The sequence below is a fragment of the Schistocerca americana genome, chromosome 7 (assembly GCF_021461395.2).
Source record: "Schistocerca americana isolate TAMUIC-IGC-003095 chromosome 7, iqSchAmer2.1, whole genome shotgun sequence".
In the NCBI taxonomy this organism is placed as follows: Eukaryota; Metazoa; Arthropoda; class Insecta; order Orthoptera; family Acrididae; genus Schistocerca; species Schistocerca americana.
In genome coordinates, this window is record NC_060125.1 from 311,481,644 (window position 1) to 311,509,354 (window position 27,711).

General features: G+C 39.6%; 1 protein-coding gene across 1 annotated transcript in view; it reads left to right on the forward strand.

The window, feature by feature from the left end:
- The window catches only part of LOC124621841 (myotubularin-related protein 13), a 232,503-nt gene that overhangs the window by 138,811 nt on the left and 65,981 nt on the right, over nt 1-27,711 (forward strand). Inside the window, exons 22-25 of the mRNA XM_047147285.1 lie at nt 3,828-4,021; nt 23,282-23,522; nt 23,617-23,839; nt 26,260-26,405. Coding sequence (XP_047003241.1) covers nt 3,828-4,021; nt 23,282-23,522; nt 23,617-23,839; nt 26,260-26,405 — 804 coding nt within the window. The remainder of the gene's footprint in view (nt 1-3,827; nt 4,022-23,281; nt 23,523-23,616; nt 23,840-26,259; nt 26,406-27,711) is intronic.

A 27,711-nucleotide genomic window follows, 5' to 3' on the forward strand; every position in this document is an offset into this window, starting at 1 on the left:
TATTCCTCCATTTTCCTACTTCATTTTCTAAAGCTTATTTTCTCCTCTTTTTTGTTAGATTCAATATCTTGTGCATTATCCAATGATTTCTACTGGGTCCTGTCCTTTCACCTATTTGACCCTCTACTCAATGCTGCTCTCAACTCTTTCGTCTTCTATTGTTATATTGCTGTCCCCTACCCAAGTTCAACATTGCCTAATGCACCCTCTGAAACTCTCAGCTACTAAGTTTTGTACCTTTCTGTAATTTCTTCAGCTTTAAATATCAGTCTGTAACCAACAAGTTACGGCCACAGCCCGTATCTGCTCGTGGAAATACTCAATGCACAATTCTACAAAGTGGCTTTCCTTATCATTTCTTTCCATCACTCCATGTTTTCCTTTTGTTTTTTCTTCTCTTCCTTTTCCTACTGCTGAATTCCAGTTCCCCAACACAACTAAATTTTCGTCTCCCGTATCTATCTGAACAAGTTCTTTTATTTCATCAAACATTCTTCCAATCTCTTTCTCATCTGTGGGTAGTTGATGTATGAACTTCATGTTGAGCTCCACAGCTGATTGAGATTAATGTTAATGATTAATGAAAATGACCACAGCTGTATTAATACGCATTTGTATCATGTTTGGTTTAGTTCCTTTAGAACATCATCAGGTTGCTGTGTTATGCCAGTATTGTGATATAAAAGTATGGTTGTTATATCTAAAATCTGGCACCAGTAACGCTTTATATCATGATATTGGCACAATAGGGCAACCTGATGTTATTGTAAAACTTCAGAACCAGTTGTAACACAATAAGTGTGTAAATACAAACAACATCCTTTTCAAATTGCCTAATGCACGTTCAGAGAAGTCAAGGTGCATTTTACTTCATTCCATATACCTCCTGATTGATAATTGTGACAGTAGAATTACAAAACGATTAAATTCATGCTTCAACAGTTAATATTCTTCCAATACACCATCTATAAATGGACTTGGAATGGGTAAAAATTACACATATTCACTTTTTACCCTCTAACTTTAGTGTTATTACAGTTGATTTTCAGGTCCACTTTTGAACTTGTGTTATTAAGTTTTCCTGATTGTTACTGAAGTTAATCTGTACTAGAGGGGAAAAAGTATGTCATCCATAAAACATGGGTGGTTCAGATGGGTGCCATAAGTAGGTACTCCTCCTCCTTTCCTATAGGACTTGATTGAATTAATGAGCGAGTGCGCGCGCGCGCCCACACACACACACACACACACACACACACACACACACACACACACCAGAAAGCTACATTGGCATGGCTGATTACATTGTGCCACCACTTTTGCTTGACTGTATGTTAAGTATCAAATACTTTAAAATTACAAGGAGATGGAATGGTTGGTCAGCACTTACGTTCGAGAGGTAATGCTGCTAGGCATGTGTAAAAGTAAAAACAGAGCAGTCCGAGGGCATAATTCCAGTTCACATGATCAAAACCAATTGCAAAATGATTTAGACAAGATACGTGTATGGTGTGAAAAGTGGAAATTGACTGTAAATATTGAAAATTGTGAAGGCATCCACGAGTACTAAAGGAATCAGTTACATTTTGGTTATGTGATTAATCACACAAATCTATAAATTCAGCTAAATACTTATGGCTTAGAATTACGAAATGTAATTGGATAGATAAAAAATCTACTCACCAAGCAGTAGCAGGAGAACACGCATAAAACAAAAGTTTTACGTATGCAAGTTTTCAGAGCCAGTGGTTCCTGCTTCTGGCAGAAGGGTTGAAGGGGAAGGAAGAGGGGTGAAGGAAAAGGATTGGAGAGGTTTAGGGAAAGGGGCAGAGTTCAGAAAAGTCACCCAGAACCCTGTGGCAGGGGAGACTCACCAGATGGGAGGGGATGGGATGAGAAGGAAAGACTGATTGTTGGGGACTTGGTAATATTACAGACAGATTACTGCTAAAACATCATGCATGAGCCAGTAAGAGTGAAAGCTTAGTGCACTGTATGTAATAGAAGTGGGAGGGGGAGGTGAAAAATAGACAGGTCAGAAAATGAAAGATGTAGGAAACTAAAACAGAGTGAAGGAAGGAGTGTTTATCCTGAAGAAATGCTGAGACAGAAGAAATTAAATAAATTAAGGCCAGGTGGGTGGCGAGAACCAAGGACATGTTGTAGCACGAAAATTGGAATGACCACGTAGATAATGTTGTGGGCAAAACAAACTAAAAACTGCAATTTGTTGGCAGAACACTTAGAAAATGCAACAAGTCTACTAAAGACACTACCTACACTATGCTCGTCCACCTTCGTTGATAGTCTTTCAGCTGTGGTGTGGGATTGACAACAGATAGGATTGCCAGACGGCATCGAAAAAGTTCGTGAAACAGAGGAGAGTACCACAAATATAATACATGAATTGGGGTGGTATCATTAAAATAAAGGTGTTCTTTGCTATGGCAGGATCTTATAATGAAATTTCAATCTCAGTCTTTCCTCAGAATGTGAAAAGCTGCCCACATACGTAGGGAGAAATGATCATCATAATAAAATAAGAGATACTGGGGTTCGCACAGAAAGATTAAAGTGTTCGGTTTTCCTGCACATTGTTTGAGAGTAGCCTGAAGGTTGTTCACTGAAATCACTGCCAAGTACTTAATAGTGAATTGCAAAGTAATCTTCTAAGTGTAGATGTATACAGCAGGCACAGTATTTTGGTGAGCAGTCCTGTGACCATCATCAATTGCACTAAGGAACTGGTGTGCGAATGTGTAGGTAGTCTATATACCCCTTTATCTCTGGGGTGGCTTTTCATAACAAGATGACTTCAAAGGTGGGTGAAGCACCAATAGCCATGCCATTGGTACTGCCTTTGGTGCTGCTTGTGTAAACACCACTACTGGATGGCCTATGCAAGTCTTGGGGTGCAGAATGGCTATGGAAAGCCACTCCTAAAATAAGGGGTGGAGCAGGGGAATATGAGTAGTCGTCACTTGTATGCCCTCAAGGAGAACAGTTCATGACTGCAAAAGGGTTGCTCGCTCATATATTGTGCCTGTTTGTCACTGAGAACTGGCACTACACTCGTGGATTACTCTGTCACACAATGGAAAAACCAGGATGGAGTAATGACAGTGTTAAGAAAAGGATGGGTTGGTACTCACCATATAGAGGAGATGTTGAGACGCAGACAGGCACAACAAAGTACTGCTGTGTGAGCTTTTGGCCAAAAGGCCTTTTTCTAATGTAGAAAATGGGCACACATTCATGCAAGCACAAATCGCACGCACATGATCACTGTCTTTTTTTGTTGTACATGTCTGCAACTCAACATGTCCTCTGTGTGGTGAGTAGCAATCTATCCTTTTCTTAATATTGCCATTCTCTCTCCTTGTAATTTATAGTTTTCTCAAATGAATTTTTCATTTGATTCAGTGTCAAATACTTTGTTACAAGTATATGAAAATTTACATTTCATGACTGACTCAACAGTATGCTTTACATTTGTATGTTGTCATTCGATGCAGATATCGTAGTATTTAGTATTCATATTGGTATTTTTCATTATCTCACCAGTTACTGAATTTAAAAAGAAATGAAGCAGTTTGATAAAAATGGTGAATTGAAGTGAACACAGCAAAAATATGGATTTGTTTTATAGGGTACATTTATCTTTCAGCTTCACTTGGAGTGTATGAAATTAAAAAAGAATTGTTGCAGTTATATAACATTTTTATGAAAAGATTTTCTTATACCACATCTAAATTAATGAAACAAAACTTTTATTAAGTTTGTACTTTTTGTGGATGGCATTGTTAATTTTTGTCCCTCCTTTACAGTTATCCAGCACTTCTTGTGATGCCATCTGTTGTGTCAGATGATAGTATCAGACGTTTCTGTCGTTGCTACCGAAGCAACAGACTGCCTTGTATAACATGGCGACATCCTCGTACTAAGGCATTGCTGCTTCGCGGCTCTAGTTACCATGGAAAGGGTGTCATGGGAATGCTTAAAGGACATCCCTCTTCAACAAGTGAGAACGTTTTTGAATTATATTTATTTAGTGTATTTAATTGTAACAAGATCTGTTTTCGCACTAGCTTTATGCCCATGCTTTGCAATAGGAGTTAAATAAGGGCCTTTGCATTCCATCGCTTCTTAGTGCTCCGTACAGCAGTTGGTAACAACAGAATCTTTACAGGATAATTTCCTCAATAAATTCATTTTTCTTAGCTAAGAAGTCAAATGTAAATGGAACCTGTTGAAAGAAACAAGGAAATTTTGTTAAGCTTTGAACATACAAAGTAAACTCAGTAAATCCGTATATCCTAGTCTTGTAAATTCAATGTAAGTTTGTATTCATAAAGTTAAGATAGTGGCACTTAATTTTGTAACTGATGTAAACTCCCGAAAATACTTATCTCACCGAGGTAAAATAAACTAACAGTCCATCTGTTAATTCTTTGTTATGCTACATCATCACAAAGATAAACAGCTGAACTACAAAGCTGAGCAGACTCCTAAGACTTTAAATTACCATATCTTTTTTTATCTGTGATCCACTTCAGATGGAATAAGCCTGTACATTCCTCCAGGTTATGCCAGAGTTACCTGTGAAACCTCTATTAAAATTCATAATTTGGAGATTCGCTTGGTCAAACTTGCTTACAAGAAAGGCACACACAACTATTTCACAGTTTAAATTATTAGTATAGACTTAACAGATCTGGATGGCATTGGAAACAGTATTTAGAACAAAAATTAGCTTGCTTACAGAAAAACTTCGTTTTTAAAAGAGTGTAGAGCATAAGTTTATGTTTTGATTTTGTATTATTCATAGAAAATAGCAGTGAAAATTTTATGCCACACCCATCATCTTCACAAATAATCAGCATAAATAAAAGTGACTAGCTCAAAGTATCGTGCATTGATGGTCTCTCCCTGAGGCACTAATTTGACCAATGTGATGCCTTTTCGGTCCCAAAACACTGAGGCCATGCTTTTTTTTGTTGACTATTTTACCACATAATTGCCATCATGTTAATTGCATGTGGTGAGCTGTGTCACAAGCTTCTTTATGTCCTCCTCAAAGAACTCTCCCACCAGCTCTTTCCCTCCCTTAAAAACCTCTTTCTACATCTGCTTGTCAGTTGAAAATTTTATTCCACCCATGTGTGCCTTCAGGGAGGTGAAAAGATCTGAAGGAGCGAAGTCAGGGGAATGACAGGGGCTGGTCCAAAAGTGCCTTGGTAGCTAAGGCAGTGTGAGGATGTATGTTGTCATGCCACAAGCACACTCCTCTCATCAGCTTTCCCTTTCTTTTGTTTTGAATGCTCCCTTGAGTTTTTGTAGCTGTGCATCGATGGTCTCCCCCTGAGGCAAAAATTCGACCAAAATGCTGCCTTTTTGTCTCAAATGCTGAGGCCATGCTTTTTTTTTAAGTGATGTGATGGCACTGTGTTGACTGTCTTTTTGTCTCAGGGGTGTAATGAGTCATCCATGTTTCATCTCTAATCATAGCAGAGCTTAAAAAAATCCTCATCTTCCAATTCAAATCAATCAAGAATCTTATGAACCCTACTGAACAAATTTTTTTTTCTGCTGTTTTGGGACCCATCTTGCACACAGTTTCCAGTACCCCAGTGTTTATGTATGTCTCATGTTAGGAAGTTCTGGAGAGCTGTGGAAACATCAACAAAATTTCATCTTCTGTTAATCAGAAGACTTTCCTCATGAACAGTTTGCTTTTTTATTTATTTATTATTCCCCCCCCCCCCCCCTCCTCCCCCAACTCCTCATCATCAGTCAGGAATGAGGGGTCTTCCACTCCTCTGTCATAAACATTTGTTCTACCTCCACTAAACTCCCTACACCACTTGAGTGCACTCATTCTGTTCATAACACCTTTGCTGTAAACCGTTTTGATTCCCCCCCTCAATGAAACTGTAGCTCGTGGCTCGCACTTGGTGGGATTTCTTACTGACATCTCTCATGCGACTGGACACTGCAACATGTGTTTACTTACTACTGAGTTCCTGCGATGCTCGCTGTAGTCAGGGGATCTCCGTTTACCACTCAGTGTTGCCAACACTCAAAAAAACACACACCCTCTTATGGTCACTGTACACTTACTTTCTATCATGCCTTGTACATGAGGGAACGTCGCAGTGGCAGAGAATGTTGTCTGTTGACAGTAATGATAAAATTTCTAGGGCTGGCAAGAAGTTATAGCTTACAGAACTGTTGATAAGAGTGTAAATGAACTATTATTTTGTTTTCTACCTATGGATTTACCCACAACCCACAAACAGCCCCATCAGTGTATACAGATTCTCTGTCATAACAGCAATATGAAAAGGATGGATTGCTCCTCACCACATAGGAGGAGGCATTCAGTCACAGACAGGCATAATGAAAAAGACTGATTAAACATTTACTAACAAAGAGATAGAAGGTCTGGCCAGTACTTACCTCAGCTCAGTACAGCCGATAGATACGCAAAAAACAGAACCGAAAATTTACATTCCTAGCTTTCGGAACAAATGTTCCTTCATCAGGGAGGAGAGAGGGGAAAGAAAGGGAAGAAGGGAAAGTGGATTCAGTTACTCACAACCCAGGTTATGAAGCAACAGGGAAAGGAAAACAGGGAGGGTAGCAAGGATGGAGGCATGGTTGTCAGAGGGAAGCCAAAGATATTCTTGCAAGTACTGTGCCAGCTTCAAACCAAAGAGGATGCATACAGAAGTAAAGAGGTATACAGTATAAAGATAAACACAACTATGTAGGATGAATAGATGTGTGAATGGCTAAAGAGGAAAGGGAAACAGGAGAAGACTGAAGAGTAAATGGGAGTGAGGTTGTTTAATGTAGGTTCAGTCCAGGTGGATGGCGGGATGAAAGGATGTGTTGGAGTGCAAGTTCCCATCTCCGCAGCTCAGAGAGACTGGTGTTGGGTGGAGAAGCCAAATGGCACATACGGTGTAGCAGCTTCCTAGGTCCCTAGAATTATGCTGGAGGGCATGCTCCGCTACTGGGTATTGGACATCTCCTAGGCGAACAGTTCGTCTGTGTCCGTTCACGCGCTCAGCCAGTTTAGTTGTTGTCATACCGATGTAAAAGGCTGTGCAGTGCAGCCATGTCAGCTGATAAATGACATGCGCGCGCAGGCTTAAATGTTTAGGAGTCTGTTTCATTGGTCCTATAAGCAACTCGGTACCCACTCTATAGTGGGTAGCAGTCAGTCCTTTTCTTATTGTTGTTATTCCATCCTGGACTTTTTTTATTTGTTTGATAATTTCTCATAGGGCCCCCCCCCCCCCCTCCCTCCTCCGCCCCTGTGAAGTCATAAGTCATCCTCAGTCAAACTGTAAATGTCCTACAGCAGTATTAGTGACAGCTACTACTTTATTTTTACAAATGTATCTGGGAAGGTTTTTGTATTCTATGTTTTCTGCATGCTTGTACATACTTTCTCCATTGTTTCAGCTTTATCGTGTGTTTCATTTGGAAAACTGCATATGCTATCTTATTTGCCGTTGTTTTGAAGAAAGTGGGTCTGTCGTCGGCAAGAAAATTAATTTTGTTTTCTCTTATTTTAGAATGAACAAAGTCGTTCACCAGTAAATTTATTGTCATAGGCTTTACCTTTGCTTGTTTTGGGGTATTGAAACAAGAAGCGATTTCGTATAATATTCAGAGTGGTTAGTTACTGCTATGAACCATTCAGGTATTTTGAAACAGTTCCAAATTGACTAGAATGCTACCATCTCATGGCTGCATTGTTTAAAGGACTACAGGGGCAGACTGAATGTTGCCGATTGGAATTTGGCTACAGGCACAGGTGTTTATCACATAGCATTCTCCTTTGAGGGTAGTTGTGAGGGTGACATCAGGATATACAAAGAGTGTGTGTTGAAATATTTTCAGAAGTGCTGAGAATTCTGAATTAATGAAAAGAATGTCTAAAGAACCAGGCATCACATTCAAGGAAATAAGCTTTCAATGCATACAAGGAAGTAAGAATTGCATTCTTGCCCATATGCCATGGTGTAGCTTGAAAACAAAGTAAAAGAATTTAGACATGGTTCAAAATTGAGAACAACAGCTGCTCCTTCAATGCCATTCCAGCCTGTCAAGTGCCAGGTCGCAATTGTGCATCTGATCATATCAAACTTCTTTCTTGTCTCTACTGTGCTGGAGATCAGCCTTGATTAATTTACCCACACTAAAGGTCAACATAACACACATCAGGATTATCAAATCCCAATATTTGTGTATTTTCAACTGTTATTTTATGTCGTTTAACTATAGAACAAAAAACTTTCATAATTTTTTGATGAATTTAACAAATAAAAAAAAAGTGAGGACATTCTTGAATAAATGTTTCCCTGAGTTCATGCTAATTCATATTTATCAGTTTTGAGCTTTTGCTCATTTCCTTCTCCTCATCATCAGGTGATATTGGAATAGACCACTAGGTACCTGAGTGGCCAAATTGTCATGCAGATGTTGTACAGTTGTGGAACTCCCTTATGCTAGCACATATTGCATAAAAGCTTTATTAGATGTGGTTGTCATGTTCGGCACTCATAATGAAACTCTCGTCTTGACCACAAAATATTTGTTTTATTACATCGCTATGCATTTTGGCATTTTGCCTCTATCAAAGGAACAGTGTTGATACATAAGCATAAGTCATTTATGCTGAGTAAGAGTAAGTTGGACATACTACTTTGTATCAGCAGTATTATGTTCCTTTGAAAAATAGGGTAACAGATAATATTGATTCTGATTCTGATGACTGGAGAACATAGAATTATAACTCTTCACCTGTTCATGGGTCGTATAAATAGTATGCACCATAATATCAAGTTCATCACTAATATGGAGAGAGAAGGAAAATTACCATTTTTAGGTGTTCTGCTCGAACGAAAAACAAATTGATGGCTGGTGCACTCTTTTTACTGGAAACCAACAGATGGTGACCTATATCAAAGTGCACAAAGCTTTTATCAGCAGCCCATAAGAAAGCAGTTTTAAATGTGCTGTTACATAGAGCTAAAACTGTGTGATAAGGAATACCTGCTTTCGGAGATGAAATGTTTAAGAAACATATTCTGGATGCATGGCTGTAGTGACAGAGATTAATTTAGCCATCTCTTATCATGAAATTTCAAACATTTTCACTTTTGCAATTTATTTTCATCAGAGATCATCTTTATTACTGTGCAGTTGAATGTGTAGCCTCTGATATGCTAAATCATCATTTTTAAATTAAATGCAAATTGTGTTTAAATTTCAACATTCACACACTTCACTGAATGAATGGTTCAGAATGTTCTAACTAAAGAATATTTCAGTATCAGTCATCATTTTGAACTGATTTCCTATCACCAATCGGATTAACAAAGTTCATTTGCACACTTACGTAAATTTTTAGGAACTAAGATAAATTTTATTTTTTACTTTAGCGTCGATTTGAACTCTTCTTTAATTATACGTTTTCATAGAAGTGCATTACTTTTACCAGTATCACTTCCTCCAAGTTTCACTTCACAAAATTTTCATGATAAATCAGAACACTGATATCTTCAAATCAATTCCTAAATATTCTCAGAAGTTTTATTTGAACACAATGCGTACAGTGTCGTGTAACGTAATAACTTTTAATAACAAGATCAGTTGACAACTCTTGAGATGTCAAGGTATCGAGACTGACTGAATACTTTTTCTTTACAAATTATATCTTTCTTTCTTTACACAGTGTTAACAAAAAAGGGCATACCAAGAAAGTGATGCTCTCGGCATCTTCATCATCTCTCTGGCCACTGACTTTATGATGAATGTGTCTGGTGGTGTTAACCTGCTTTCTCGGATGTGGAGACTGTCATTGTGGATAACTTCTTGCTGTGCCGCTCATGGAACAAAACAAAACACTACGTTTGGTGGTTACATGAGACCTTTACAAATTACTTAAAGTAAAATCATAAGCCACAATTACATTAAAACGTGGATTCGACTTACCATATGTCATTGCTGCTGGTAAGACCAGTAATGATATGACTGAATATATTGTATCACTACACACTGCACAGAGTAGCAGTGCCACATTAAATGTCACAAATTTGACAAATCTTCTGTTGCTGAATGCAGCCTCATAAAACATCATACGATTGTGTTTGACGGATATGTCATGTGTGCATCTACCTACTCAGATTCCTGTTATCAAAGAAGCTGTTGAAATTGGTGTTTGTAACGACTACAGTAACCAAGACAGAGGCTACACCCATAGTGACGCATGGAAATGGGCTCTTGCTGCTGAAAGGCAACAGAGAAATCAGTTTAGTCATCCACCATCTAATGCAATTTGTATTGCTACCAATTTTCTGTCCCCATTCCCCCACCCCACACATGAACCATGGACGTGGCTGTCAGTAGAGTGGGTTGCATGCCTCAGCAATACATATAGCTGTGCTGTGTGTACAACCACAGTAGAAGGGTACCTGTTGAGACACCAGGCAAACTTGTGGTTTCTGAAGAGGGCAGCAGCCTTTTCAGTAGTTTCAGGGGCAACAGTCTGGATGATTGACTGAACTGGCCTTGTAACATCAACCAAAACAGCCTTGCTGTTCTGGTACTGCAAACATCTGAAAGCAGAGGGAAACTACAACATAATTTTTCCCGAGGACTTGCAGCTCTGCTGTGTGGTTAAATGATGACGGTGTCCTTGTGGGTAAAATATTCCGGAGGTAAAATAGTCCCCTATTTGAATATCTGGGCGGGGACTACTCAGGAGGTGTTGTGAATGAGAGAAACAAAATTGGCATTCTGCAGATTGGAGCATGGAATGTGAGATCCCTTAATTGGACAGGTTGGTAAGAAAATTTAAAAACAGAAATGGATAGGTTGAGGTCAGATATAGGGGGAATTAGTGAAGTTCGGTGGCAGGAGGGAACAGGACTTCTGGTCATTTGAATACAGGTTTATAAATACAAAATTAAGTAGGGGTAATGTGGAGGTAGGTTTAATAATGACTAAGAAAATATGAATGCAGGTCAGTTACTATGAACAGCATAATGCATGCATTATCATAGCCAAGATAAGCATGAAGTCCTCGCCTACCACAGTAGTATGAGTGTGCTTGCCAACTAGGTTCACAGATGATGATGAAGCGAATGAGGAAATGAGAGATAAGATCCAAGAAATTATTCAGATAGTTAAAGAAGACTTATCTTAATTGTGGTGGGTACTGGAATTTGTCAGTAGAAAAAGGAAGGGAAGGAAAAATAATAGGTGAATATGGAGTTGGGGAAAGGAATGAAATAGGAAGCCACCTGTCAGAATTTTGCCCAGAGCATAATTCAACCATCAGTTACACTTGGTTTCAAAATCATAAGAGGGTTGTGTCTGTGGAAGAGACCTGGAGACCCTGGAAGGTTTCAGATTGGTTATATAATGGTTGGACTGAGATTTAGGAACCATATTTTAAATTTTAAGACATTTCCAGGGGCAGATGTCCACTCTCACCACAATTTATTGGTTACGAACTATAGATTAAAATCAAAGAAATTGGAAAAAGCTAGAAAGTTAAGGAGATAGGACCTTGATAAATTGAAAGAACCAGAGGTTGTTGAGAGGTTCAGAGGGAGCATTATACAGCGGTTGACTAGAAGTGGGGAAATGTATACAGTAGAAAAAGAGTAAGTGATTTTGGGAGATGGAAAGACAAGGCCTAGTGGGAATCCTAGAATAACACAAGAGATATTGAATTTAATTGATGAGAGGAGAAAATTAAAAAATACACCAAACCAAACAGGCCAAAGGGAATACAAATGTTTAAAAATGGGATTGAGAGGAGGTGCAAATTTGCTAAGCAGAAATGGCTAGAGGACAAATGTAAGGATTTAGAAACATATTTCACTAGGGGAAAGTTAGATACCACCTATAGGGAAATTAGAGAGTCCTTTGAGAAAAAGAGATGCAGCTGTATGAATATCAAGAACTCAGGTGGTAAACCAGTCCTAACCAAAGAAGAGAAAGCTGAAAGGTGGAAGAAGTGTATAGATGGTCTATACAAGGGAGATGAACTTGAAAGCAGTATAATGGAAGGGGAAGTGGACATAGATGAAGATGAGATAGGAGGTATGACACTGTGAGAAGAATTTGCCAAAGGTCTGAAAGATCTAAGTCAAAACAAGGCCCCAGGACTACTGATAGATGTGGGAGAGCCAGCCATGACGAAACTCTTCTTCTGGTGCACAAGATGTATGAGAAAGGTGGAATACCCTCATACTTCAAGAAGATTGTAGGATTTCTAAAGCCAAAGAAAACTGTTGCTGGTGTGAAAATTACCGAACTGTCAGTTTAATAAATCATGGCTGCAAGATACAACTTCATGAATTCCTTATAGAAGTATGGAAAAACTGGTAGAAGCAGACCTCGGCAAAGATCAGTGAGAAGAAATGTAAGAACGCTTGAGGCAATACTGACTCTGTGACTTAACCTAGATGATAGGTTAAGGAAAGGCAAACCTACATTTATAGCATTTATGGACTTACTGACAATGTTGACTAGAATACTCTCTTTGAAATTCTAAAGGTAACAGGGATAAAATACAGGAAGGGAAACACTATGTATAACTTGCACAGATATCAGACAGCAGTCATGAGTCGAGGAGCGTGAAATGGAGGCAGTGCTTGAAAAGAGAGTGAGACAGGGTTGTAGCCAATCCTGGTGTTATTCAATATGTTCATCAAACAAGCAGTAAAAGAAATCAGAGAAAAATTTGGAGTTGAAATTAAAGTTCAGGGAGAAGAAATAAAAACTTCGAGGTTTACTGATGACATTGTAATTCTGTTAGAGACAGCAAACGACTTCAGAGTAGTTGAATGGAATGGACAGTGTCTTGAAAGAATGTTATAAGATGAAAATCAAGAAAAGCAAAACGAGGATAATGGAATGTAGTCAAATTAAATCAGATGATGCTAAGGGAATAAGATCAGGAAACAAGACACTTAAAGAAGTAGATGATTTTTGCTATTTGAACAGTGAAATAACTGATGATGATCGTAGTACAGGTGATATCAAATGCAGACTGGCAAGGGCAACAAAGGCCTTTCTGAAGAAGAGAAATTTTTTAGCATTGCATATAGATTTAAGTGTTCGGAAGTCTTATCTGAAAGTATTTATCTGGAGTGTAGCCATGTATGGAAGTGAAACAAGGACAATAAACAGTTTAGATAAAAAGAGAAAAGGTTTCAAAATGTGGTGCTGCAGAAGAATGCTGAAGGTTGGATGGGTTGATCATGTAACTAATGAGGTGGTACTGAATAGAATTGGGGAGACTAGGAATTTGTGGTACAACATGACCAAAAGAAGAGATCAGTTGATAGGACACATTCTGAGACATCAGGGGATCACTAACTTAATATTGGAGGGAAGTGTGGGGGATAAAAATTGTAGAGGGAGACCAAGTGATGAATGCAGTTAGCAGATTCAGAAGGATGTAGGTTGCAGTAGTTACTCTGAGATGATGAGGCTTACACAGGATAGAGTAGCATGGAGAGCTGCACCAAATCAGTCTTCGGACTGAAGACAACTACAACAAGAACCACCACCGATGCTCTTCGGTCACAGACATCGACATTGTCTCTGGTATGATATGGAAATTCTGTGAGTTCTGTGATCCACACTTGAATGATAGTAATGTAAGTACTATACACTTTGTTAATTACCAGTGAACATAAATCTTCAGAGAAGCTTTCTTGTTGTGTGGAGAAAAAGTCCAGCAGAATTCTCACTGTTTCATCGTACACCATTTCTGCTGCTAAAATGGCGAGGTTTGTTTGGAGTGCGATCTGCAACCTGAATAACACCAGTGGCAAGGCAAACAACCAGCAAGACTTGTGATACATTAACACTGACTTGATTGTCCTGTACCAGCCTTCCACCATGCTACTGCTTACTGAATGTTTGCTGGTGGAATGATGATGAGTGAACCCACATAAAGTAGCTAGATGGTTGAACAAAGAAGACACAGTGTCAATCTTTTCAGTTGTCACATGTTCCAGGCACCCAAATATTGAAATCAGTGTAGTAAACAAGGCTTGTGGAACTGTTGTTGTTGTTGTTGTGGTCTTCAGTCCTGAGACTGGTTTGATGCAGCTCTCCATGCTACTCTATCCTGTGCAAGCTTCTTCATCTCCCAGTACCGACTGCAACCTACATCCTTCTGAATCTGCTTAGTGTACTGATCTCTTGGTCTCCCTCTACGATTTTTACCCTCCACACTGCCCTCCAATGCTAAATTTGTGATCCCTTGATGCCTCAAAACATGTCCTACCAACCGATCCCTTCTTCTAGTCAAGTTGTGCCACAAACTTCTCTTCTCCCCAATCCTGTTCAATACCTCCTCATTAGTTACGTGATCTACCCACCTTATCAGCATTCTTCTGTAGCACCACATTTCGAAAGCTTCTATTCTCTTCTTGTCCAAACTGGTTATTGTCCATGTTTCACTTCCATACATGGCTACACTCCATACAAATACTTTCAGAAACGACTTCCTGACACTTAAATCTATACTCGATGTTAACAAATTTCTCTTCTTCAGAAACGATTTCCTTGCCATTGCCAGTCTACATTTTATATCCTCTCTACTTCGACCATCATCAGTTATTTTACTCCCTAAATAGCAAAACTCCTTTACCACTTTAAGTGTCTCATTTCCTAATCTAAACCCCTCAGCATCACCCGATTTAATTTGACTACATTCCATTATCCTCGTTTTGCTTTTGTTGATGTTCATCTTATATCCTCCTTTCAAGACACTGTCCATTCCATTCAACTGCTCTTCCAAGTCCTTTGCTGTCTCTGACAGAATTACAATGTCATCGGCAAACCTCAAAGTTTTTACTACTTCTCCATGAATTTTAATACCTACTCCAAATTTTTCTTTTGTTTCCTTTACTGCTTGCTCAATATACAGATTGAATAACATCGGGGAGAGGCTACAACCCTGTCTCACTCCCTTCCCAACCACTGCTTCCCTTTCATGCCCCTCGACTCTTATAACTGCCATCTGGTTTCTGTACAAATTGTAAATAGCCTTTCGCTCCCTGTATTTTACCCCTGCCACCTTCAGAATTTGAAAGAGAGTATTCCAGTTAACGTTGTCAAAAGCTTTCTCTAAGTCTACAAATGCTAGAAACGTAGGTTTGCCTTTTCTTAATCTTTCTTCTAAGATAAGTCGTAAGGTTAGTATTGCCTCACGTGTTCCAACATTTCTACGGAATCCAAACTGATCTTCCCCGAGGTCCGCTTCTACCAGTTTTTCCATTCGTCTGTAAAGAATTCGTGTTAGTATTTTGCAGCTGTGACTTATTAAACTGATAGTTCGGTAATTTTCACATCTGTCAACACCTGCTTTCTTTGGTATTGGAATTATTATATTCTTCTTGAAATCTGTGGGTATTTCGCCTGTCTCATACATCTTGCTCACCAGATGGTAGAGTTTTGTCATGACTGGCTCTCCCAAGGCCATCAGTAGTTCTAAAGGAATGTTGTCTACTCCCGGGGCCTTGTTTCGACTCAGGTCTTTCAGTGCTCTGTCAAACTCTTCACGCAGTATCTTATCTCCCATTTCATCTTCATCTACATCCTCTTCCATTTCCATAATACTGTCCTCAAGTACATCGCCCTTGTATAAACCCTCTATATACTCCTTCCACCTTTCTGCCTTCCCTTCTTTGCTTAGAACTGGGTTGCCATCTGAGCTCTTGACATTCATACAAGTGGTCCTCTTCTCTCCAAAGGTCTCTTTAATTTTCCTGTAGGCAGTATCTATCTTACCCCCTAGTGAGACAAGCCTCTACATCCTTACATTTGTCCTGTAGCCATCCCTGCTTAGCCATTTTGCACTTTCTGTCGATCTCATTTTTGAGACGTTTGTATTCCCTTTTGCCTGCTTCTTTTACTGCATTTTTATATTTTCTCCTTTCATCAATTAAATTCAATATTTCTTCTGTTACCCAAGGATTTCTATTAGCCCTCGTCTTTTTACCTACTTGATCCTCTGCTGCCTTCACTACTTCATCCCTCAGAGCTACCCATTCTTCTTCTACTGTATTTCTTTCCCCCATTCCTGTTAATTGTTCCCTTATGCTCTCCCTGAAACTCTCTACAACCTCTGGTTCTTTCAGTTTATCCAGGTCCCATCTCTTTAAATTCCCACCTTTTTGCAGTTTCTTCAGTTTCAATCTGCAGTTCATAACCAATAGATTGTGGTCAGAATCCACATCTGCCCCTGGAAATATCTTACAATTTAAAACCTGGTTCCTAAATCTCTGTCTTACCATTATATAATCTATCTGATACCTATTAGTATCTCCAGGATTGTTCCAGGTATACAACCTTCTTTTATGATTCTTGAACCAAGTGTTAGCTATGATTAAGTTATGCTCTGTGCAAAATTCTACAAGGCGGCTTCCTCTTTCATTTCTTCCCCCCAATCCATATTCACCTACTATGTTTCCTTCTCTCCCTTTTCCTACTGACGAATTCCAGTCACCCATGACTATTAAATTTTTGTCTCCCTTCACTACCTGAATAATTTCTTTTATCTCGTCATACATTTCATCAATTTCTTCATCATCTGCATAGCTAGTTGGCATATAAACTTGTACTACTGTAGTAGGAATGGGCTTTGTGTCTATCTTGGCCACAATAATGCGTTCACTATGCTGTTTGTAGTAGCTAACCTGCACTCCTATTTTTTTATTCATTATTAAACCTACTCCTGCATTACCCCTATTTGATTTTGTATTTATAACCCTGTAATCACCTGACCAAAAGTCTTACTCCTCCTGCCACCGAACTTCACTAATTCCCACTATATCTAACTTTAACCTATCCATTTCCCTTTTTAAATTTTCTAACCTACCTGCCCGATTAAGGGATCTGACATTCCATGCTCCGATGCGTAGAATGCCAGTTTTCTTTCTCCTGGTAACGACGTCCTCTTGAGTAGTCCCCGCCCGGAGATCCGAATGGGGGCTATTTTACCTCAGGAATATTTTACCCAAGAGGACGCCATCATCATTTAATCATACAGTAAAGCTGCATGTCCTCGGGAAAAATTACGGCTGTAGTTTCCCCTTGCTTTCAGCCGTTCGCAGTACCAGCACAGCAAGGCCGTTTTGGTTAATGTTACAAGGCCAGATCAGTCAATCATCCAGACTGTTACCCCTGCAACTACTGAAAAGGCTGCTGCCCCTCTTCAGGAACCGCATGTTTGTCTGGCCTGTCAACAGATACCCCTCTGTTGTGGTTGCACCTACGGTACGGCTATCTGTATCGCTGAGGCACGCAAGCCTCCCCACCAACGGCAAGGTCCATGGTTCATGGGGGAACTGTCTCTGCAGAAATGCCCATAGTAGGTGTAGCTTCAATCCAGCAGGTAGACCTGCCAGTAGCCATGAGAATGTATGAGGGATGTTCAGTAAGTTAGTTTCCCTATTTTATAAGAAATATTAAACACAATTTATCATCCTGAAATAATTTTATTGACATTGTACAATGCTTCTGTTATTTTCCTACATAGTCACTTTGCTTTTCCAAGCATTTTCAGTAATATGGTTCAAATGGCTCTGAGCACTATGGGACTTAACATCTGTGGTCATCAGTCCCCTAGAACTTAGAACTACTTAAACCTAACTAACCTAAGGACATCACAAACATCCATGCCCGAGGCAGGATTCGAACCTGCGACCGTAGCAGTCACGCGGTTCCGGACTGCGCGCCTAGAACCGCTAGACCACCGCGGTCGGCTCAGTAATATGACCAAATTTTTTCCAAACCAGTGTTGTACAAGTTCTGGTGATCTGCTTGTAATCAGCTGTCACTTTTTATGTTACTTCATCTTTGGCTTTGAACTGCTTATCTCCATGATGACATTTTAGTTGGGAACACGTGAAAATCACTTGGGGGCAAGATCTGGTAAATATAGAGGATAAGAGAACACTTCCTAGTTGAATCTTCTGAGTCCTAACTCAGTCATTTGAGCTGCATGAGCCTGAACATTGTCATGAGTGAAGAGAAAAAAATCCAGGACATTTTCTCTTGATGGCAGCTTGCACAGATTCCTCAAGACATTATAGTACCTCTCTGATGTTTTGAGGCAGGTAGTGAATGAGTAACACCCCATGACAGTCCCAAAAGAGGGCTATCACAACTTTACCTGCCATATGTGTAACAAATGCCTTTTGTAAGGCACATTTGCCAGGTTTCTTCCACACCATATTCTTGATGTTTTGTCCCAATGGTTGCATTATGAGCCCAGGTCTCATTCCCATTTGAATGCTCATGCAGCCTTCCACACAGACAGAGGTTAACTCCCGATGGGTATTGGCAGTTGATAGTTGTTTTGTTGTGAAAGAAACTAATGACAGAGTGCAGATCACAAGTGGATGCACTTTGTATTGGTAACACCATGCTAACTGGTGGCATACTGGCAAGATAATGAGGTACACATCGTAAGTTAGCGTGAACAGTGTCAACGTATACTAGTCGAATTTATCACCCCTTACATGTTCCGTAAATAGTTTGTTCCGAAGAGAAATAAAATAGGGAAACTTACGTATTGGACAACCCTAATGTTTGAATCCTTGTAGGGATAGGTGCCCGACAAGGTCTATGTGGACATGAAAAAAACAGCATATTGTTTTTCAAAAGGATCAAAGAGGCTTGTGGGTGTGGCATCCAACTAACAAGATAAGCGGCTTGTAACCCATAAACGATAATCATGTCATACTCTAGGCCAATGATATAAATGTCCATTACCATATGAGTATTTCTGTTGGCTTCAGAATGTCTGAGACCATGAATTGCGTCAAAATTGTGTTTTCTACAATGGAAAGATATGAAATGGGGTCTGCTCTGAGAAAAATCACAAGAGGTGAGTAAGTTGCCCATAGGTAATTATTTCAGCTGCAGTCACATCGTTTGTTTTGCAACAAACTCGTGTAGGTCCTCATCTATTTCCTGTGCCATAGCTAACGGGTTAGAGCCACTCTCGCAGAGAGTGCATTGATTCTTGAGAAATAGTTGCCAGCCACATTGTCAGCTCCTTGTATGTGACGGTAATTGGTATGAAAGAACTGCAGAGAAGAGAAGGAATTGTGATGATTGTTAAAACTCCAAAGAAACAGTTATATGATCTGTAAAGACAGTGATTTGGTACACCTCAACTTGTGGTCGGAAATGTGTAATTGCTTCGTAGACCACTAACAGGAACAGTTGTAGGAAGTCCATTTAGTCTGTGTGTCAGTCAACTTATGGAGAAAACAAATAGAGGGCTGCCATGACCCTTCTACCTTTTGTTGTGGCATCACCTATACAGCAATATGGCTAGCGTCAATGACCACAGCCAGTGGCACTAAAGGTAGAGGTTCAGCAAGAAGTTCTGCCTTTCACAAGGAGGGTTGGACTTCATGAAAAGCAGACAACATTTCAGGCATCCACACAACAGAGTATTGTACCTGTGAAATGATGCCGGAAAGTATTGCTGTGAGCAGTGCCTGGATCCCCGCTGCATATGGCAGGTGGCGCCTGTCGAAATTGAGCCTTGCCTAAGAAATTGCTGATATGTTTTTGGAAGGAGAACAGATTGAAACAGGTCCACCTTAGATTTTAAGGACTTAACACCTTTGGCAGTCACCGAATGTCCCAAAAAAAGTCCACTGCCTCTTTTTGAAGCACACACCTGCCACTGTTTACCAAAATAGTCCATAGGTGAATTTTGTGCTCATTAGCAGATGCAGCAAAAATTAACACTTTTTTGGGGTATGTGAAGCAGAAATGCAGGTCATGGAGGACCCCCTCAACAAAACTGTTCCATGTTTTCGTGGCACTCTTAAGGCAGAATGGATCTGTACATATTCAAAGAGGTGAAAAGGCATGATTACTACTGTCATTGTACATTCTCTGGTTCTGCTGGTATGCCTTTTGACAGTCAATAACACTAAATATTTGGGAGCCTGCCATTGTGGTCATAAAATCATGTAAGTGGGGTCAGGATAGCAATCTGGTGTAGTGTGTACATTTGGGCTGTGATAGTCCCCACACAGATGCTATGAACTATCTTTCTTTTGAACTAGATGTAGCAGAGGCACTCACAGGTTGTGAGAACATCTGATAACCTCCATAGTCAGCAATTCTTCAAACTCTTTCTTTGTAGCAGCTTACTTGTCAGGAGCCAACTGTTAGACCTTGACAACAACCAGTGACCCTGGGAATATATGGTGTATAGTGTTATATTGTACTTGAAACTGTGGTGCAGGTTGGCATTCTGCTTTGTCCACACTCATACCGAAAGTCACACCATCCCTGAGGTGACGGAGGTGCACTTGAACCATAACAAGTGTAGCAGCACTGTCTCAAATGTGGGTGCATAGGACCTCCTTGTCGGTGAGGAGGATGTGTATCTTCTGTTCTTGCACTGTCATAGCTTTTGAAATTAGACCAGTAATGTTGGACAGCAAGGTAAAAATTTCCTTTAACATTGACATTTTTGTGCCTGGTGCTGAGCATGCTGAAGTCCTCTTGTATGGAGATGCAGTTTTTGCTGACACAGAAACATATTGTAGAGTTATACGGCCACGTGCTATTTCATTGTTCACATGAAGTGTAGCATGGCATATGGATACTGTTTTGTTGTAACAGTGGATAAAATCCAAGTATGGGCTCAGTGATGACAGTGATCAGGAAAGTCCATGGGAAAATTATCTAAGAATCCTAAATTCACAGCTGCATCTTGCTGACTGAACTGAAGTATTCTAGAGTTGTTCGCTGCTGTGAGCCATGATTTTTAGAGATGAATGGTTTTTTAATGTTGCAGGAAGGGCACTGATGCCTGAGCATGTGCCAGTAAAATAAACCAGCTCAAGTGCCTATTAGCTGTATTTGGCGCGCACACGCGCACACACACACACACACACACACACACACACACACACACAGTGTCAGCTGAGGGAGTATTATCATATAGTTGAGTATGTGCAGTAGGCATTCCTCTCAAGTGGGTGCAGACTAGTTTGTAGTAGTGACTTAACGGGTGGACACTGTGCCGTGGAGTGATCAGCTGTGCCTAATTTTTATTGCTGTCCCTATTTGGCTAATTACACGGTGGGGCGTATTTGCGTGACAGCTGTCAGAAGCATAAACAGTACCAACACAGTTTTGCATGCTGGCTGACACTACCTTGTGCAGTGTGCCATGTGGTAGTCTGAGTGCTGCTGGGAGTGTTTGAAGCTCGTCAGAGTTGCTACAGGAAAACATCAAACTGTTACATAGCACACTCACTTGTTCTGTAAGCAGAAGCTGCTGCTCCATAATGGCGGCCAGCATAACCTTGGCCATGACGCTCTTTTGTCCAGTTTGTTGCTTGCATCATTGAGTGACAGAACATGATAAACTTGATCTGCAGTCAGTAATTGCGGGTAGAAAGGTGAAGTATTACTGAAAATCACTTGCTTTTCACCACAGAAGGTAACTGATTCGTCCAAATCTGCTTAGTGTGGTCTCAGAAAACTTGGTCGCGGAAACCAGTGATTGCAGGCGAAGCCAGAAAATGGAAGGGGCCTTGTCACCAATAATTACACCTAGCAGAACATTTCAGTGCTGACGTCCTAAGGGTTGGGCACTCAGCAAAGCACTCTGCGTGTATATTTTATGCCCCCTCCCTTTCCCTCCCAGAGGCATGTTGTGCACATCTTTTGATAACAACAAAGTTTGTGAGTCCATTGCTCCAACAGCAATGACAAATTGTGTTTTATAACCTGAAATGCTCATAGGCCTCTAAGGAAAGTTAAAGAAGCTAGAACCAAAGATCAGGCTGTTGTGTCATGTATGGCGGTGTGACAAATTTACTACGCGTGCAAGAGTGATTTCAGCTTGGTGGTGAACTATTTGTGTGCTGCACAAAATGCAAAGTGCATGACACTTGCCGGAAGTTACCACTGGTTGTGTAATAGTTTGCTTCTTCTTCTGAAACATATGATAAGTGTCTGGGAGGTGTGGTGTCCACTAGTAGGTGAAGAGATCTTGTTCTTGATTTGCTTATCATCTGTCATTATGTCGGGTCACCAGTTGTGGGTACTGTGCTCCATAATTGAACAAAGGTGTTGCAAGTACAATACATTTTATTACTAATATAGCTACAAAAATCAAGGAACAAAAAACTCAGAAAAATCAGATAGATAACTCAGTCAGTCATTAAACATAACCAAAGATGGTGCTACATCATCCGTCACTTTGGCACAAAGTTAGTTCACACTACTGGTTACATGTTGGACTGCTTGCATTGCCACAACTTCATGGTCTCTTCTTGACAAAATTAAGGTATCTAATGGCCTGCTGGTATATCTTATGACAACAACGTGGAAGTAGTAGTTGAAAGCTCAAGACTGACAAATTTGATGCAACTATAATTCCATTTATTCAAATAAATAAATGTTTAGCATTAGTATTAGTTTTGACTCCTACTGCACTGTAAACAATGTTAAACAGGGCTGAACTTGGAATAATTTCTGACAAGTGACATGACTACTCAAAAAAGAAAAAAAAAATGTTTGCCTCCGTGAAAAGTAGTAAAGTCAAACTTTTTCTCTCATACAATGAAAATTAATTAAAGGAAATTTGGAATTTCAGTGTGGAAAAACCTGGAAACCTGGAAATCTTGGGAAATCTTCTGGTGGAGAACAGACGTCACCCCACGATTGTCTTGTAGAAAGATTTGTACTCTTTGCGCACTTATTGTCTGTGTAGTACTTTAAGTTCAGAAAATGCTGCTCCTATGTATCAAAATTCCATAAATTTTCCTTTAAATTGTAAAGGGATTTCATACTACTGATTTGGATTTTATCAAGAAAACAAATGAAATATTATATTTTATTGTATAAATCTTTGAAAAAATAGTGTTTTTCATCAGCGTATAATTTTGTGTGTTTGTACGGTCTTAATGCCAAGTGTTATGGAACTAATGGAACAGCAGTGAATAGATAGATCCTCATGCAACCAGCCATTTGTAAATGAGGAAGCTTGTTTTCAGTGGGTGACAGTAGTAGCATTAGTTTTGTAGCATGGTAGTCTGATGTTGCATTTGGATGTAGGAATATTCCTGTTGTAGCCAGTTTCATAAATAGGAGAGAGAGACTTATGATTACCAAGAGATGTATATATGTGAACATTATTTGCCATAGGCAGTTTTAAAGAGTAATTAATGGGTTGTGTGTTACAGCATCATCCACATCAGAAACAACTACATCATCTGTGGAACATGAACGTTACATATCGGTTCTGGTGTCCGCTACCCCAATATCTGCCTTGCGTCAAGGTTCGGCATGGGGCATGTCGGACAGCAGCCTGAGTATTGACTCTCTGCTTCTGGCTGCAGAAGATCACCATGGTGTAGGAGGAACACTTACACCAGAAGTGGCACGCCGTGGTGGACCATTCAACAAAGCTGTTGGTACTCTTAGGTAATATGCTGTAACTATTCAGAAAATACCATCCTGTCATTAACATGTAAAGAAAGATGTTAGTTAATCACCCTCTCTCCGTTTGTTCACACAGTGTCTTCCCCCGCTCAAGTGGTGGGAAAGGTCCAAAGAGTTTTGGACGCTGGGGTTCATTGAAAGATAGGAGGCACAGTTCCCAAGGTTCCCTGACAACGCTATCTGTTGCTCACCATCGTAGCAACCAAAGGCATTCTGCAGATTCTGATTCTGGAACAGAGTGTGTGCACACTTTCCAGCGTGCAGTGTTGTATATATTGGGTGAAAAGGCGCAAATGAAGGTGAGTGGAATTTTGTTTATTCAAAATACAGTTCTATGAGTTCAGTAGTGCAGATACATCTAGGTGAAGAATTTAACTTTGATAATAAGTGCAGTTTTGTTGATACATGAGCGGCACCCTTCGGTGCTCCAACAATCTTTGATAATTGTTGCTGGAAGTAGAGCAAGTTTTCAACTACTAAACGATTTTAGTTACTTTCCTATTCTATGATTAGTTATGTCACATCTGCCATTTGGGGTAGACTGAATTCAGTATTTCACCCTTCACACTGTTACCTTCCGTTTTGGTGTCACTATGGTCGCTGAGTGAATGAATGGATACAGGATTTCGAACTGCTTACTGATTTTACATAGGACAAAACGACTCGACAAAATTTTAGTTTTAAAACATTGAACGCCTCTCTTATTACCCTCCTTATGCTTATTCGTCAGTGTTTAAATGATTTAATTACGTTGCATTTCTTGATGTTGTCTTCTCTGAAAACAGCATATTCCTATCTATTTTTGTTGTTCTAAAAAACTGACATATTGTTTGGTCTGCAATGTATGACTTATTGCCAAGCATCATCTATTGCCAACCATCATCTCTTTGATCAATATGGATTTTCTCCCACTTTGTTTCTCTTTCCTTAACCATAAGGGACAAAACTGGAAAAATTGGGCTGGATTAAGCATCATTCTTCTAAAGATTTTTGTTAGTTTTGGTTAAGACACTAGAGATTTTTATTTACCAAATGGAGTCATTTTTTCAACTACAAAGAGACCCTGTTTCTGTTTTTCTGGTAATTACTAATGATCATACTATACTGCCTCTCAGAAATACCTCTCAGTGACTTCCACAGCCGCTAAAACATTTTTCGCGTTCTGCGTAGCAAGTTTTGCAATAGGAAGCAAAGGTGTTGTATTGCTTGTTCTTCATTTTATGGTTTGAAATAATAATTACTCACTTTGCGTCAACCATGATCTGGTGTGTCCAAAAAACACTTCAATTGTACTCGATATTTCTGTTGGGCATCAGTGAGCTGTCATGGCACTCAGGTTGTTCACAATTTCAGCTTACCGAGTTGCTGAGGATCTTAAATACACATGCTGTCTCATTGATCTCTAGTCCAACTTAAAGTCATGAACTTTGTTGACCATCCCTGTAATTGTGACCTTAGGGTAACTCACCAACCGCACAGCATCGTTTGTGTTCGTGGTACAAAGCAGTCATTTGTCGATCATATTCACTGGTGCAGCAGAATGCACATAATACTTCCAACGTTCGCCCAAATTCCTAGACAGTATCCCCACCCAAGATAAAGCACTTCACACACAATTGGAGATCACGCCTCTATATCTTTTGGGGAAAAAGTAACAATTGTGCTGTCTCTTACCAAAGTTGCAACAAATATATTAAACTATATTTCCACGAGTATATGCAGAAAATATTCCCAGCACTAGAGATAAAATGACACACACACACACACACACACACACACACACACACACACACACACGCATTAAACACAGTCGTGTGTCTAAGAAAATGATGGTGCATTTGCTTGTTTGTGTGAATGAATAATTTGTTTTTCTCTTTCTTTTCTGACAAAGGATGTGGTTGAAAGCTTATGTGTAAGTTGTCTTTTAATTGTGCCTGTCTGCAACTTAACATGCCATCATTACACTAAGTGGGAATCTATCTTTTCATACATTGTTGATATGTCGGCATGGAGTTTCCATTGTTTGATTTTGACTTCATAAATTCTGCTTATCGTATAAGGTTGCTTCAGCACAACAAATGTAAAAAGTTTGTGTTGGTAGCAATACCTGTCTTTTAACAGAGTTACAGATAAATGTTGTTTGAAATTTTTATCAGTATTTTGCAAATTAGATGGAGTGAAAATACCAAGAATTTTTTCAAAATATTTCTCTGAGTGTTCATATGTAATTCTCCTTTTTTCCCTGAGGAGTCTTACCAGTCAATTAAAGGGATGTCATAACCACTGTAATATGTTGTCATAACTGCAGCAGATCCTTTTCCAATGCTTAATTTCGCTAATTTCTTCCTCCTAATTTGCTGTTCAAGATCTCTCTACAATTAGCGACATGCACTTGTATACTACTTCTTATACTTCTTACCATACTTGTTTATATTGCTGCATGTACATATGTTAAATGGATCATAATAGGCATGTAGTGCTCAGTTTGGCCATGGCAGCTTCAGTGGCAGAATTATCATGGTCACACACTTCATTTCTTCTTCCCTTTTATTCTTTCGCCTTTTTGGTATTAGAAAATGAGTCAACTTCAGATAACCAGTGTAGCTACTGAGAAAGAAGAGGGATATAAAGAATATAATTTGTGTCTTTCTTTTATGTCTTTTGTCATTATGAATTGAATATCTCAGTTACCATGTTACTTTATTTCATTATTTTGCAGGGCACAAAAGCAGAATCTGCTCCAAAAACAGACTTCATACCTGTTGAATATTTTGATGTTAGACATACAAAAACTGCATTCAAGAAGCTGATGAGAGCATGCATTCCAAGCTCACCCAGTGCTGAACCAGAACAGACTTTCTACAAGTAAGTTTGAAAGTTTGTAGGCATATCTTATGTTACTGTACATTGCGATTATCAAAAAAGTGCTTTCTTGTGTTTAACTCAGGTCTAATTTTGGAATTTCTTTGTGTCACTGTTAAGACATAGATGTCTCTTCTATACTAGCAATCAGATCATTCTGCTACACCTTACTTGGTTTTATTAATTTCTGGCCACCATGCAGGTATTCAGATGTTTGAAACCACCATGACGATCTTAACTGATTTGCTATGGAAAGTGAATAGTACTGTGGAATAGGGTTTTATGGTGGTTGTTTGTAGGTGGGAGTTGCTGTACAGTTTCCATGCATCAGTGAAAAGGTTTCTAGGTACAGGGTGACAATTATTGAACTATATGAAATAAAATTGTCGTAACTTCTTAATGTTTGTGTTAGTACATTCAAACTGCATAGTTGGCCACGGAGCATGATGGAAATTATTGGTATGTAGAAGCGCACGCACCTTTTTGTTATCGGCCATTTGCAAATGAAAATGTTACAGTACAGTGTGCATCAGCATATAGCACTCATGAAGGCCTACTCTGTGAGCAATAGCCCAACTGCAGCTCAGAGGGAGTTTGTGACCAAGTTCAAGCTGAAGACAACCAGTCCAAGTGTGCTAACAATCAAGAATTTGATTTGCAGGTTTGAGAGGATGGAATGTGTTCGTGATGACAGTTTTGTCAATGTAAGTCATCCAGAAAGGGTGAAAATGCCTGAAACATTGAGAAGCACACTGTGTTTAGACTGGCCACAGGAAATTGATAAGATGAGCTGCACAGCAGGTGGGAGTCAACCGGGAGTCGCTGCAACAAATTGTAGTTGAAGTCCTGCATCTCATCCCACACGAAATTCAAACCCATCAGCCATTAAGCCCCAGGGCTATGGAACAGGAGTTGTTTTTTGCCACCACTATTGTCCACAGAATTAACAGGCAGGACTTTGGTGTGAATATGGTTTGTTTTAGTGACGAAGCCCACTTTCATTCGAATGAGTTATGCAAAATTGGTGCATTTGGAGGACTGTAAATCCAGATTTCATGATAAAGAAGTCTCTTCACCCTCAACTGGTGACTGTGGTGTGCAATGTCCAGTCACGGAATTATTGGTTCGATATTCCTTGATGGCACAGTGACTACTGAACGGTATGTGAAGGTTTTGGAAGATGATTTCATCCCCATTATCCAAAGTGACCCTGATTTCAACAAGATGTGGTTCATGCAAGGAAAGCTCGATCCCACTGAAGCAGGTGGTTGAGGACCCTCCTCCTATTGTTTTCCCCCACACCTGTTTT